The 16,428-nt window shown below is 36.5% G+C and overlaps 1 protein-coding gene across 1 annotated transcript in view; it reads left to right on the forward strand.

The window, feature by feature from the left end:
• SBF2 (SET binding factor 2) overlaps positions 1-16,428 on the forward strand; it is a 510,367-nt gene that overhangs the window by 176,809 nt on the left and 317,130 nt on the right. The window contains exon 3 of the mRNA XM_006885420.1: positions 7,063-7,200. Within this exon, the coding sequence (XP_006885482.1) occupies positions 7,063-7,200 (138 nt within the window). The remainder of the gene's footprint in view (positions 1-7,062; positions 7,201-16,428) is intronic.

Here is a 16,428-nt window from a genome sequence, read left to right on the forward strand (position 1 = left end):
ATCTGCTCTGCATACATGTTGAAAAGGTATGGAGACAGGATGCATCCCTGGCGTACACCCTTCCCAATTTTGAACCATGGAGTGTTACCCTGCTCTGTTCTGACTACTGCCTCTTGGTCCAAGTATAGGTTTCGTATTAGCACAATTAAATGTTCTGGGATTCCCATTCTTCCAGAAGAATGTCTATCTGTGTTTCATTGATTATGCAAAGGCATTTGACATTTGACTGTGTGGATCATAACAAACTTTTCCATTATAAGAGGAAATATGTCTTCCCCCTCCTCTTGAATTCTACAAAAATATTTATAATTTCCCACTCTTTTTGTTGTTATTTACCATAGTCAGAAGTAACTCATAGTTATCCCTCTCAAGGGGTTTTAGAGGCAGTTAATCACATGGAAGGAGATTGCCCATTGGAAATATTTTTATAGAATTTAAGAGGAAAAGAAGACACACTTACTTTTTCTGTATAAACATTGTGCTATAAAGCAGCGTATTGAAGTGTAATTTCTGGATGTGATTAAGATGTTGAGAAATACTGTTGTTGTAAGGTGCCATTGAGTTGGCCCCAATTCATAGCAACCATGTCTGTGTAAAACAGAAGAAAGCCTTGCCAGATCCTGTTCCTCCCTCACAATTGCAGTTGTTTTTAAGTTCAGTCTGTGCTATGATTAAATCCAGAGTTTCAGTCCATCTGTTTGAGGGTCTTCCTTTCTTTTGACTTTTCCAAGCATGAATTGGTCACTACTGATAACATGCTATAATATATGATGCAAAGATCACCATTCTTGCTTCCATGGAACACTGACTGCACTTCTTCTAAGTTTGCTTGGTATTTTTTACCAGCACCACAGTTGCTCCTTTTCATTGCTAGATTTTCACATGCCTAGAAAGCAATTGATAATACATACTTTGGATCAGGTACATCTTATTCTTTAAAATGACATCCTTACCCTGTAGCACATTCAAGTGGTCCTTGGGAGCAGATTTGCTCAGTGAAATACCTTGTTTTATTTCTTGACTGATGATTCCGTTGGTTGACTATGGCTCCTAGTAAAAGAAAATTCTTTTAAACTTCAATATTTTCTCCATTTATCATTGTTTATTGATCCAGTTATGAGGATTTTTATTTTGTTGATGTTGAGGTGTAATCCATACTGAATATAATAACTTTGGAGCTTCATTAGTAAGTGCTTTAAATCTTCATTTTTGTCAATTGTTTTTGTGTCATCCACACAATAAATATTATTGATATGTATTCACTTACCTATGCCAAGAATTTGGAAGCTTCAGCCAGAAGTCTGGGAAAGATCAATATTTGTGCCCCTTTTGGGAAATACTGATGATGGCTATTACTCAAAGAACTTTGTATAGTGTTTTTCCTTTGAGAGATTGTTCTTGTTTTTAGCTCTTAATCAAGTCGACTGTGACTCATAATGACTTCGTGAACAAGAGCTCTGAAACTCGCCCTCCCATGTGCCATCCTCCTGATCTCTGTCCTGCTCGAGCCCACTGTGATCCTCATTGTGTCAGTCTGTCTTGTTAGGTTCCTTTTGCTGGTCCTCTACCTTCCCCAGCATGCTATCTCTCTACAAGGGCTGTTTTGTCCTGAAAATTTGGCCAAAGTAAGTGAGATAAATTTTAACCTTCCTTGTCTTTAAGACTCACACTGGTTGCACTTCCTCTCAATTAGATGTATTTGGTTTTTTTGCAGTCCATAATATATTCAATGCTTTTCTCCAACAGCACAATTCAAAGACATCAGATCCTTTGTTATCCTTAATTCATTTCAGAGATAGAAGGCATCTGAAAATATAATGACTTGGATCAGGCACACATTAGTCTTTATATTTTTGTTCTTTAACACTTTATAGAGGTTGTTGACAGCACATTTTTTCCAGAGCAACATGTGGTCTTTTGGTTTATTGACAGCTTTTGTCATGGGTGTTGAATGTGGATCCAGGTAAAACGAAATCATTGAAAACTCCATCCTTGACAGTGTTGCCCCTTGGTCCAGTGGTGAGATTTTTTGATTTCTTGATGCTTAAATGTGATTCATATTGAAGGCTGTAGTTCTTGATTTTCTGTAACAAGTCTTTTTTCATTTTCTGCAAGCAGAGTTGTGTTGTTTGCTTAAAACATATCATTGATGAGTCTTCCTCCAATCTTTATATCACATTCTTAATACAGTTAAGCTTATCATATGATTTGTTCAGTACATTTTGAATAGGTCTAGGAAAGGATACAACCCTGATGTACACAGTTCTTGATTTCTAAACCATGTAGTGTTCCCTTTTTCTGTTTGGCCAACAGCTTCTTTATCTAAGTATAGGTTTCTTATGAGCACAGTTAAGTGTTCTTGGATTTCTAATCTTCTCAGTGTTAGCCATAGTATCAAACGATGCAAGAAGTGAGGTGTAAACAGAGTCACTGTACCAAAAAGAATTAGTCAGCACTGAACCATTTCAGGAAGTAGCATATGATCAAGAACCAAAAGAATTGAAGGAAGAAGTCCAGAAGGCTTTGGGGGGGAAAAAAAAAAAACTACAGGAATTGATGGAATACCAGTATGTTTCAGAAAACTGTTACAACTCTGGACATGTTCATCTCTCTCTGCCAACCAGTACGAAAGACAGCTCCTTTACTGTCTGACTGGAAAAGATCCATATTTTCCCCATTCTCAAAGAGATGTTAATCCAGTAGAATGTGGAAATTATGTAACAGTGTCATTAATATTACATGCAAGTAAAAATCTTGTTGGCAGTTATTAAAAAATAACTAGAACATGAAACTGACATGAAACTGCTAAATATTCAAGCTAGCTTCAGAAAGAGACACAAGAGAACATTGCTGGTTTCAAATGGATCCTGACTGAAAGCAAAGAATACCAGAAAGGTGTTTATTTGTGTATTATCAATTATGCAAAGACATCTATCTGACTGTGTGAATTATAATCAGTTATGACCAACACAATGTTGGAAGAGGGAGGAGTATTTTGAAAATCTTTCTGATAATTGTAGATACTACATGAACTCTTGACAGATACTTGTTTTAAAAGATTAGTTGAGTTTTCCTTTTGCTTTTCAAGGAGAGGAGCAAATGGGGGGGAGAGGGGTTTGTGCTGGGAGAAGGGCGCAACAATGAATGAATGGAATCCCAAAATCTCTGTAGATGTTCATTGAAATGAAAAATAAACAACCTAAATTTAAAAGAAAAAAAAAGATTAGTTGAAAGTTGGTATCTACAGGCCATCTTGAACTTGTCATACTGTTAGATTAAAATCTATTGGTATACTGTGAACTTTGAAAGGTTCTCTTATCATGCATAATTTTGGTTGGTGTTCTTTTTTTGCCTTTGGCAAATAAAAATTAATTGACTTTGCTGTTATGTGCTGTCAAGTTGCCCACGACTCAGTGATCCTACGTACAACATCTCTAAAGCCTGCCCTCTCCTGAGCCGGTCTCACTGACTCCAGTACAACTGCTTCCACTGCCCCAGTTACTGTATCAATCCAACTCATCTGGGGTCTTCCTCCAGTCTCCTGTCCCTCCACTATTAAGGAACATGATGTCCTTCTCCAAGAACCCGTCCCTCCTGGCCATGTGCCCAAAGTATGTGAGACAAAGCTTCAAAATCCTAGTCTCCAAGGAGAAACTTGGTTTCAACTTGTCAACACATTTTATTATGCAGTATTTTAAAAACTGTGTTAGTTAGCACTAACTTACTCTTCATCAGAAAATCTTTATGTATTGCAAAGCTGTCAAGTTCACAATGGTACTTAACATTAACATTTTGTCATGGTAACAAATATTCTCAGGTATTTATCTTGAAGTGATATTTAGTTTGAAAAGAAATGTCTAGACAACTTAATTTAGCTTGTCAGTTATTTTTTCAAGTAAGTAATGAAGTTTCTTAAACGAAAAACTGAATAGTTTGGCTCATAGCTTAACATAGAAATTCCATATGACCCAGCTATTCCACTACTTGGAATATACCTTGAGAAAATGAGAACTGTGGCACAAATGGAGATTTGTAACACCAGTGTTCATAGCAGCATTATTCACCATCACAAAAACATGGAAATAGCCCAAATGACCAACCACAAATGAATGGATCGAGAAATTATAGTACATTCACACAGTGGAATGCTATGCATCATGTAGGAGCAATAATTTTGTAAACTATATAATTAACAATATAAATAATTAATATAATTAAACAATAATTTTGTAAACTAGGGATGGAAAAGCATTATGCTGAGTGAACTAACTCAGTCCCACAAGGATAAATATTGTATAAAATTAGTATTGTAGAAGAAGTATAAGGATCCAGGAGGGGTGGGAGAGGGTGGAAGAAGAGGGATGAAGGGATGCAGGGGGAGGGGTAGACTCATCATGGGGTTGTACAATTTGATGGGGGGGGGGTGTGTGTGACAGAAATCGAAAGAATCTGTTCTCTAAAACAAAGTATTTGAATTTTGTAAATAAACTAGTTTAAAACTAAAAAGACTTCTTAAGTGAAATTAACTGTTTTGTTTTTAAAATTTTATTGAAATTTTAATGAAAGCGGACAGAATAGTCGGCTTCTTTCTCTTTTAAATATATTCATTCATTGTTACACAATTTCAATTTCCTCTTCTCCCCCCCCCATCTTGCCCCTTTTCCTCCCTTTTGAACACATCCCCCTTCCCATTTATGTACATCTTTTCCTTCTCTGTTTACAATATTATGCAGTAGTTGTTCTTATGAGACCCAGTTGTTTTACTCAGCATAATGCTATCCAGACTCTCCCGTTATATAGTATTTTACAAAATCATTTCTCCTTAGTGCAGCAGAATATTCCCTTGTATGAATGTACCACACTTTCTCAGTCCATTTGTTTGTTGATTAGGCATATGGGCTGTTTCCATTTTTTTTGCTATTATGAATAACACTACTATGAACATAACTCAGTTCATGTAAAATGTTTTATCCCTAGTCTGTAGACTTTTTTTTTACCCTGTTAGAAAAAAAATTTGGTGCACGTAGTGATTGGATTTTTAGAAGATCCTGTTTTTCTATTTCATCATCTCCTGGCTGTATATGACTGGCTGTCTTTGCCAGCCATTTATGCCAAAGGCTACGGCTTCTGAGTTTGGTCTCATTTTGTCTCTTAAGATTTCTTATGATTTTGAGTATTCTTTGTTAGGTTTCTTATCAATCGAGTTAATTTTTGTGTATGGTGTGAGATGTGGATCTTGTGAAATGGACTTTTAAAACTAGTTACTACAAACAAGTAGCTTTAAAGAATACAACAACTACTGGTTGGGTGCCACTACTTTGAATCTTGTTTAGGAACCATCCGTTTCACCCACCATCGCTTTTGCACAATCATTGTAAATGTTAACAAAATGGAAAAGAGAGTTAATGACTCAGTATTATTATAACAATAGTTTTGACTTGAGGATTTCACTGATTCTGTGAGCCACATTTTGAGAACTGATAATCTTGGTGGTGGTGTGTAAGGGAAAGTTAGGATGATCACAAATAAGTGTAAGACATAGTGATACAGAACTTGTATAGATAATGTGTAGATAAGACAGAACTACTCATCGTTCAGCTTTTGCGTATCAGAAAAAGTTTAGATAAGAAGTTCTAAGAAAATGTACAGGTGGAAAACATTATTATGTCTCCTTTTAGAATAAGAACTTGTGAAAGTTCTCATGGAACAAAGGATTGGGATACCTAGTTGTTGATTTGGAAGGGAATAGAGAAGCAGGGAATTTCTATGTGGCTTCATAGAATATATGAACACTTAAGTGGTAAACAATAGTTGGATAAATTACTCAAACCAAATAGAAAGAAAGATTTTCACTTATTTGCCAAGTTTTGTCTTGGTTTTTCCATGTTATTTCTTCATGTATTCCTTATGATGTCTACTTAAAGAAATGCATCTGGTTGAATTTGTCAATTTTGTGTTGACACTGTGAATATAATTACATCTCTCTTCAAGTATAGGAATCATCTAGATCTTCTCTGATTTTTTTGTAGGCTGGTCTGAGGGACAACTGAGGCAATGGAAGTAGAGGATGGTTTTAGATAAGGAAGATAAAGCAGGGGAAAGCAAGCATTAAAGAGATTCTGATAGATACTGAGTCAGAAGAAAGGTGTTACTGTTAATAATAACTAGCAATATTATTGTTGTTGAGTACCATAGGGTTGGAACTGACCCATAGCTGACCCTCCAGTGCATTTTCAGATTCAATAAATTGTGCCTGAGTTGCTTGCCCATCTTTCTCCTGCAGAGCAGGTGATTGATTCAAACCACCTGCTTTTGGGTTACAGCCCAATTCCTTATCACTAAACCATTAGAGCTCCCTTTATAAAGATTTTATATGTACCAAGATCTATTTTAGTCACTTGACATATCAGTTTAACTTACTTAAGCTTCTTTGATTAGCTACTGTGCTGTCAGTTATGTACTAATACTTTTCATAGATGAAGAGACTGAGACACTACAGAGTTAAATATATTGTTCAGAATTACTGTTATTAAGCAGTGTGGAAGGTAATTTGGCATAGATGCCTGCTGTCTTCTAATTTCTACTTCTCTTTCATTTCTTAGGAACAATTATCAAGAAACTTTTTTTACTCTACTGAATGATTCTTAGATTCATGAGGAAGCTTTTGGTAATTCTGATTTTCATGAGGCTATAGATACCTTACACTTTATTTTCATCCTATTTCATACTGTGGTTTGTTCTCAGAGTGGACGGAAAGTTTCTTTGTGTTGATGGTATTTTCCCTTGTATCCCAGCCTATGCTTCAAAATATTTGGTCTCGGTGGACAATCAAAGCTGTCCTGAGAAACTGTATATGCACATCATTGGAGATGCGTGGCTTTAGGAATTTCTTTTTAAAACATTGTTTAATTTTTAGGAATGCCGCATAAAATATTTTCCCCCATACCACTCAGCTACTTTTTTAACTTAGGGAAATAGTTAACATTTTACTATGTAAATATAATAATATAGTCAACTCTCATTATACTTTGAAACCTGCTAATTCCCCCCCCTCTCTTTTAGTTTTGTCAGCCTGGTGGATGGCAGTTGTCCAGAGAGAGGAAGCAGCCAACATTTTTTGTGGTGGTCCTGACAGATATTGACTCAGATCGTCATTACTGCTCATGTCTAACCTTCTATGAGGCAGAAATCAACCTCCAGGTACAACTATTTTCCTAGCCTAAGTACAAGCAAAGGGATGTTTATGAACCTTTTGTAAATGGCCTGTTTGTTTTGCTTTTATTATAACTGCAAATTTGAGTGTTGTTGAATACTTTTAAAAGTATGAGATACTGGTAAGGGAGAGAAGATCCATAAGGTGAAAGTACCATCCAGGTTTAACTCTCCTATTTTACAGTTATGTTGTTGTTGTTGTTATGGGCCATCAAGTTGACTACGAGTCATAGCAACCCTGTGCACAATAGCTCTGAACACTGCCCTATCCTGAGCCCAACTCACTGTCTCTGACACATCTACCCTCATTTCCCGAGTTATTATGTTAATCTTTCTCACCCAGGGTCTTCCTATCCTGCACTGTCCCTCAACACTTCCAAGGATGATATCCTTCTCCAAGGACTGGTCCCACTCGGCTACATGCCCAAAGAATATGAGACAGGGCCTCAAAATATTTGCCTCCAGGGAGCAGCTTGGCTTTACCCTCTCTGGGACAGACTTGTTAGTGCTCTTGGTGGTCCATATTATGTTCTGTACTCTTCTCCAGCACCAGTTCTTCTGTCATCCTTGGTCATTGTCCGGCTCTCTGGTATATATATAGCACATAATTACAAAGATCATGGCCTGGATTGGGGCACCTTATTTTAAATATGAGTATTTAGCAGAGTCATATATCTAAGGAATCTAATTCCATAAGATTCCTCTTGTTGTAAAATTATGATTCTTTTCATCAGCTCTTTCTCAATGGATTTTTAACAGAAAACAGTATTCAAGCAGAGTGTATGTATGTTACTATCATGATGTTCAAATTTATGGTTTAACTATTAAGTATTTATTTATTGAGCCATAGGATTGTTAGCATAAATCAGAAAATCCATAGGCTAGAATTATAGAAATAAAAAAGTACTTGCTTTGTAAAAATACTGATTGGGGTGGTTACTTTTCAGACAGCTGAATCTGCTTTATTTAATTCAAGAAGAAAAGGATATGTGACATCATACTGTGAATCACAACTTAATGATTTTCAATGCAGGAATGAGTGGATGCCACTCCTGCTTCCAAGCTTGTTGTAATCAGGGAGCTCCACCAAACACTGTCCACCGAGGGGTAACCATTATCACATTTGACACATCAGTGTCACAGTGTTTAGCATCACAGCAGCCCCAAGTTACATCTGTACAGCAAGTTGACAGAACAGTGCTATACCACCTAGACATATTAGAGGAGACAAATCCCCTTTTATGATGTAGACTCACATTATACAACTTTATGGGGCCCATGTGTTAAAACTAGCATGCTAATTTAGTAATTACGTTGATAAGTTAGTAAGGTTGCATAGCACAGACTAAAATACTCATTATATCTGCATTTTCAAAAATTAGTACATTCTATTTTTGTTGTCAGAAATTTGTGGTCACATTAAGGAATATTTTATGTCGATCAGACTAGCATAGTCAATTGCTTAAATTTGAAATTAAAGTTTCTCTTGTCAAGGGGAACATAAAACTAGAAGTTTGTAATCTGTACTTGCTTTGAATAGTGTTTGCATAAATGTTGCCAACAAATGACTTGCCAAATTTTCATTTTGATCAAGTCAGTATAAATAAGTTAAAGATCATTTTCCATATTAAAATCACTCTAACTCATTTATGTAAACTTTCATTTTTATGTTGAACTTTAGAGTTTAAGTTAACATAAGTATGCAGCATTTTCTCTCATTTTCATTTTTTTGGGGGGCTGAGAGAATACCGTTCCGTAACTCTCGAGAATTGTCTTATGAAACTGTGATATTTAGATTCTCCTTCCTCTCTTCACTCACATCTCGTTCTTCCCTGGTGCTCTAAAAGGGAGGGTGACAGAAAGAGATATTTTAAAATAGTAAAGCAGGTATGTATAAAGAAGTTCTGGAAATTCTTGAGTATACTTGCACTACGCAAAGCTGATAAATTGGTTTTTAAAACCACTTAAATGAAAATTATATTTAATTCCTTAACCATGAAATTGTCAGTGTGTATTTTTGCCTGGCTTACACAAACAGTACTGTTGTCAATCTTGGAAAATTTAACATTTATATACTACTTTCACCTAATCTATTACCAGTATTTCAGTGTTTTAAGTTGACCCAATAACATTTTTTATTTTTATTATGCAGTACAGTATCCAGTGTAGAATCAAGTGTTATATTTGTCAGTGCTCATTTATTAGTTATTCAGCCTTTCTTTGTCTTTAATGATACTGAAATTTTAAAATACTGTTATTGTTATGTGAGGTCAAGTCACTTCTGTACAACCCTGTGTACAGTGGCTCTGAACCTGGCTGTATCTTGAGCCAACTTCATTGTCTCTTATACATCGCTGTTTCTATTTCTTCTATATAGTAATGTTAAGATATATTGTAAAAATTTTTAAGGTTTTATTGATTTAATATTAAGATGTATGGTATAAATGAATCCTAGTTATTGTAGATCTTGACAGCATGTAATTCTACCTTTGGCTTGTAGTTGATTGAAGTACTGAAAAGGAAAGTTTTGCCCTGAAAAATATTTGTTGAAAGTAGTGGAATTTGATAGAGGCCATGGGGCTTAGCCTAGGGGATGATTAAGATATATCCAGTACTCTGAGGAGACTTGCATTTGAATGGTTATTTATAGACCCTCCTTGGATTTTTGATTGAGGATATTTACATTTCGAAGGAAGACAACAAGCACCAAAAAATGAAACTAAAGGAGAGATGGGGGTGGGGTGGGGAGTCCCCAGAAAGAGGCTTTGACTTTTTAAAATTGCAGTCAGAGATTTAACTTCAAAGGCAGTGAAGAGTTCAAACCCCCCAACCCACATTCAGGACTTGAAGTAAATGGGAGCTGGCAAATATGCTCACTCATGGTGACCCCTTAGATCTAGGAGACATACAGCAGTGGAATGACAGGTTGAGTTTTGGCATGTTTCATCAGCACTCTTGACCATCTACAGATGTATGGATAAGCACAGACAAGTTGCAGTCTTGAGAAGGAAGGAGTCATGAGGACCTCTGATTTGTTGACCTGGCCACATGGGAGGCTAAGGCTGGGTGAAAGTTTGGTTCTGGTTGGTTTGAAACACAAGAAGACATGTGGACTCCTGAGTTTGCAGCAGATGTCCTTTAGAACCTAGCCACAGATAGCTGGGGATGAGTTGACCAGAACCCAATCCAATGAAAAGATAAAATATTCCATGCTGTGAGCTAATGTTGATTCTTGTAACCTGATGACTTGCTCTTGTCTGCATTTTTCTTATGGATGCAGATGCTCAGAGTTTCCAAACAGAAACAGAAGATACTTCAGAAAATGGAATATGCTTGTTTCTTCCAAGTACTGTTTTGATGTTGTATACTATCAAGTAAGAACCAACCCAGCAAATTTTCAGAGGCAGTTTTAATTGCATGGGAGATTGTATGTCTTCTGTAGAGTAGCAGGTGGATGGATTTGAACTGCATGCTTTTGGGTTATAGATCTTAACCACTAGGCCACTAGAGCTCCCAACTGTTTTGATGTTGTTGTTGTTGTTATTGTTATATGCCATCGAGTCATTTGCGACTCATAGCGACCCTATGCACAACAGCCCTAAACCCTGCTCTGTCCTGCGCCAACCGCACTGCCTCTGACACACCCATCCCGATTACCCCAGTCACTGAATCAATCCATCTCATAGAGGGTCTTCCCCTCCTGTGCTGTCCCTCCACCCTCCCAAGCATGATGTCCCTCCTGGGGACCCGTCCCTCCTGGCAACATGTCCAAAGTATGTCAGACGAAGCCCCAGAACCTTTGCCTCCAAGAAGTAGCTTGGTTTAATCCTCTCCAAGATGAATCTGTTTGTTTTCCTGGCAGTCCATGGTATATTCAGTACTCTTCTCCAGCATGATAGCTCAAAGGCATCAACTCTCCTTCTGTCCTCTCTAGTCATTGTCCAACTCTCTGATGCATAACAAGCGATTGCAAAGACCATGGCCTGTATCAGGCACACCTTAGTCTCCAGAGAGACACCGTTGCTCTTGAGTACTTTAGAGAGGTCCCTAACAGCAGACTTTCCCATCGCGATACACTTTTTGATTTCCTGACTGCTGGTGCCAAGAGTGTTGACTGTGGAGCCGAGCAAACTGAAGCTGTGAACAATCTCAATCTCTTCGCCATCCATCCTGATGCTGCCAATTGGTCCAGTGGTGAGAATCTTTGTCTTCTTGACATTGAGCCTCAGTCCATACTGAAGGCTGCAGTCCTTGACCCTCTGCAGCAAGTGTATGAGGTCCTCCTCAGTTTCAGCAAGAAGGGTTGTGTCATCTGCATAACGCAGATTGTTAATAGACCTTCTACCAATCCTGATGCCACAATTCTCCTCATAGAGCCCAGCCTCTCGGATAATCTGCTCTGCATACATGTTGAAAAGGTATGGAGACAGGATGCATCCCTGGCGTACACCCTTCCCAATTTTGAACCATGGAGTGTTACCCTGCTCTGTTCTGACTACTGCCTCTTGGTCCAAGTATAGGTTTCGTATTAGCACAATTAAATGTTCTGGGATTCCCATTCTTCTCAGAGTCAGCCACAGTTTGTTATAATACACATAGCCAAATGCCTTTGCATAATCAATGAAATACAGATAGACATTATTCTGGTATTCTCTGCTTTCAGCCAAGATCCATCTAACATCAGCAACAATATCCCTAGTACCATGACCCCTTCTAAACCCAGCCTGGACTTCCAGCAGGTCTCTGCTAATATGCTGTTCTAATTGTTTTTGGATAATCTTCAGTAGAATCTTGCTTGCATGTGAAATCAATGACACTGTTCTGTAGTTTCCACACTCAGTTGGGTCACCTTTCTTTGGAATGGAAACAAATATAGATCTCTTCTAGTCAGTTGGCCAAGTGGTTTTTCTCCAGATTTCTTGGCACAACTTGGTGAGCACATCCAGGGCAACATCTGTTATCTGAAATACTTCAATTGGTATACCGTCTATTCCTGGGGCCTTATTTTTTGCTGTTTCCTTCAAAGCAGCCTGAACTTCTTCCTTCATCACCTTAGGCTCTTGCTCATATGTTATTTCATTAAATTCCTCTGTATCTGCCAGTTCCTTTCTATACTGTTTTGATAGGGATGGGAAAATTAGAAATTGGCTTTCTGAAATGGGAAGATTAAGACATGAGACATGAAATAGCTGGTTTATATACTTCCACAAATATAGTGAAATAGTTTGGGGCAAGTAGAAAGAGATGCAAGAGTGTCAGGAACATGTCTAACCTCATGGGAATTGGTTTTATGGTGTTGGTGTTGTTGAAGAGGACAGTTCTCCTTTATGAAGTTGGTAAAAGTCAGACATGACTGTTGCCACACTGTCCTTTCTTTTTTTTACATAGTCAGAATAATTAAGACAGTGTTTGTGTGCTAGAAACAGAAAATTAATTTCTAGGTACTTAATCCTAAAGAGGGTACTTAAAATGAGATAGAATATTAGAGGATAAAAAGTAAAATCCACAAGATATCTTTTTCTTAGTCATCAGTAAGGTAGTTCACATTTTTGGAATGAACTGTTTGGATACCCTCAAAAAAAACGAAAAGTGTTTTCCTGTTATTCTTGGATCATATAATCAGTTCAAAAATAGATATTTCAATTCTCATTTGGGGTAAATTACTTCATGCTTTATATGCTATGACACATTATTTGGAAGCCTAAGGAGGAAGGACCAAGGGATACAAACCATCCAGAATATAATTGTGCAATTTTAAACATGGGCTCTGTTATCTTTCCAAGATACAGTAACGCTGTCAGTAATCATAAGCAAAACTTTGGCACCAGATTCTTGATAACATGTTCCCAGAATCATTCAACTATGCAGTGTGATATGACATTTTTAAAATAATAAATTATGACAGATATGCTAGTGCTTTTTGCTGTTTATCTGAAAGCAATGATAGACTTAACCTAATATTTAAATTTAATTTTGCATTTTTTAAAAGGATTTTAATGTGTTTATAAGCCAGTTTCTGGAACAATGTACTTATTTAGTTCATATTAAATATACTTGATAAGTTTGACAAGAAAGAAAATTGCATCAATAAAAGAGGAGTAAGGATAATATGTGAGGTAAGATATCAAATAAAGAAGGATGCATGCAAAAAGTATTGGATAATGTTTCTTTGTCTTAAGAGATTTAAAATCTAGCTTGGTAGGCAGAACCAAATTAATATTACCAAAAAACTTGCCAAAGTATCAAATACTAAGTAGTAATTCATTGTAATAGTTGATTATTGAAAACTGGACAGTTAGATTAAGTCCTGGAGATTTTACGGGACTCATTCGTTCTTGTTGTTAGGTGCTGTGGAGTTGAATAAGACTCATAGCTACCCTATGAAATAGAAACTTGAACCCTGTTCTATCCTTATCAACTCTGACACACTTGAGATCATTGCTGCAGTTACCATGTCAGTCCATCTTGTTGAAAATCTTTCTTTCTTTCACTGACCCTCCACCTTTCCAAGCATGATATCCCTTTTCAAGGAAGAGCCTCTCCTAGCAATATGCTCAACATATGAGACACAAAGCTTCACCATCTTTGCCTCCAAGGAACAGTCTGGCTGCACTTTTTTTGAGACATATTTGTTAGTTCTTTTGGCAGTCTGTGGAATATTCAGTAGTATTCTCCAGTACCAAAACTCAAAGGCATCAATCCTTATTTATTGTCCACTTCTCAGATGCATAGCAAGTGATTAAAAAGGCAATGCCTTGAATTGGTTGCACTTTATTGTTCAGACTGATATTGGTCTCCAGTATTTATTTCTCCTGATAACATACTTGCCCTATGTGATATGTCTCATGATCTAACTGTTGGCACTAAATGTATTGATTGTTGATCAAAGAAAGGTGAAATCACTGACAACTTCAATTCTTTCTCCATCTATCATGATGTTGCCTGTTGGCCCAGTGGTGAGGACCTTTGTTTTGTTGATGTTGAGATGTAATCTATATTGAAGGCTGTCCTTGATCATCTGCATCAAGTATTTCAAACCTTTCTCGGTTGTGTCACCTGCATAATGTAGGTTGCTAATGAGTCTTCCTCTTGCTTTTGACTCCTTTTCATAGAGTATAGCTTCACAAATTATTTGCTTAGCATACTGATTTAATAGATATGGAGAAAGTATACCTATTTAATAGGTATGGAGAAAGGATACATCCCTAATGTATGGACAACATCTTCTTTGTCTAGGTGTAAATTTTGTGAGCACAATTAAGGTTCCATTTCAGATGCCATAAGGATCAATTTTTAAAAGAAAATCTGAGACTGAGTAGATATAAAGAAAGGAGAATCCTGGTTGGAGAAACTTACATATAGGAAAAATAAAACTTGATTTATGACAGCTTAACATGTTGCAGGCACTATTTTAAAAGTTTTGTATGTACTTTATTTGATTGATATGTAAATAATTTTTTATTCTCATAGGAACAAAATTCAGTATGTGTAATTCTCATTTTGAAGGTGATGGTAAATTATATACTCAGAGGCATTCTGATAGTAAGTTGAAGAACTTGGTCTATATATCTAAAACTAAAATATGTACTGTTATTGTGCACAGTTGAGTTCACTGTGACTTACAATGACCATCTGAAAACAGCTCTGAACGTTGCCCTGTCCTGAGCCAAACCTTATTGTTCCAGGCACACCTAACCCCACTGGCACAGTCATTATGTCAATACATCTCATCCAGGGTCTTCTTTTTCTGCACTGACCCTCCAAGCATAATGCCCTCCTTTGAGACTTGGTGAGATATACTAGAAGATGAAAACTCCAATAGTGTGTTACTGATCTAAAAATAATAAGACAGTTTTGGTCACAAAAAAAGACCGTAAAGAAAATACTGTTGTGTGTTGGACATTAATAGCTATTAAAAACAATATTGAATTGTTTGGGAAAGCAAAATTAAACACTTAGACATCCTATCACAATTAATTTAAAATGAGTAAGCACTTATAAGAAAACAACCCCAACTAATAAAAAGGGATTTCTAAACAGATTTCTAGATGGAAGAACTTGAAGCAGTTGGAGAAAATCAAACACAAACATTTGATAGCTATGTCAGTTATGAGCCATTTCTGACTCGATGGCATACAACAACAGTCTACGGGAATTGTGTGCTTATTTTTAATTTATATTTTTTTTTGCTCTTCTGTTTATCCTAGCTAACTTTGTACTTAATATTTAAAATTTAGAATCCATTTTGAGAAAAGAAAGAGAATAGAAAAGTAATAGCTTGATGTATTTTTTTTTAGTAATTAAGGATTTTTTTAATACCAAAGCTATAGAAATATAACTAATGCTAATATATAACTAATTATAGTTTATACTAATTATAAATATATACTAATTGATCATTAGAATATATTTAATCCATTTCTTAATAGGCACTTAGATATCATATTGCCAATATCATGAATATTACTGTAATGAATATCTTCTTAGATAAAGCTTGCTTCTCATGAGAAAAGTTTTATCAACAATAATCTATAAAAAATAATCAATCTCAGTAGATTAGAAATAAGGACTAGAGAAGTGTGTGAACTGGGCTTGCCACCAATACAATCAACCTTATATTATTATACTTGATATAGGGAGCTCTGTGGCAAGAAAAGCTGCCTTGCAATCACCAAGGCACGTGGTTCAAGTCCACCAGCTGCTCCATGGGAAAAGAATGGGCAGTCTCCTTCTGTAAGACTTACTGTCACTGAAAACATGCTGGAGGATCAGCTATAAATATATTCCAACTTGTGGTACCTAACAACAGCATGCCTGACATAAGAGACATTGAAAAAAAAGGGAAACATTTTGGAAACATGTATTCAAAGTCCTTAACAATTAAATGCCCTTTCTTTTTTTTTTTTATTATTTTTGTGTGAGTGTACCATCAAATCAGATCTGACTGGTACAGCAGGAGATTGTCCCTCCTTCCCTGGCAGAGCATCTGGTGGATTCGAACCATGCGCCTCTGGGATTGTAATTGCAGCTTCTTACCACTAGGCCACCAGAGCTCCCCCTAAATGCCCTTTCTTAAAGTTCCCCAAGAGTAAGAACTGTTATTACCTGTTTTCTTAAACATAAAGTGTTACATCTCAGTATTCTTTTTTTAAAAAAAATTGTTAAAAATACTTGTAGCAAACACAGACACCAATTTCAGTTTTCCATGTAATCAAG

This window comes from Elephantulus edwardii, unplaced genomic scaffold (genome assembly GCF_000299155.1).
Source record: "Elephantulus edwardii isolate Elephantulus edwardi_28Jun2011 unplaced genomic scaffold, EleEdw1.0 scaffold00044, whole genome shotgun sequence".
NCBI lineage: Eukaryota > Metazoa > Chordata > Mammalia > Macroscelidea > Macroscelididae > Elephantulus > Elephantulus edwardii.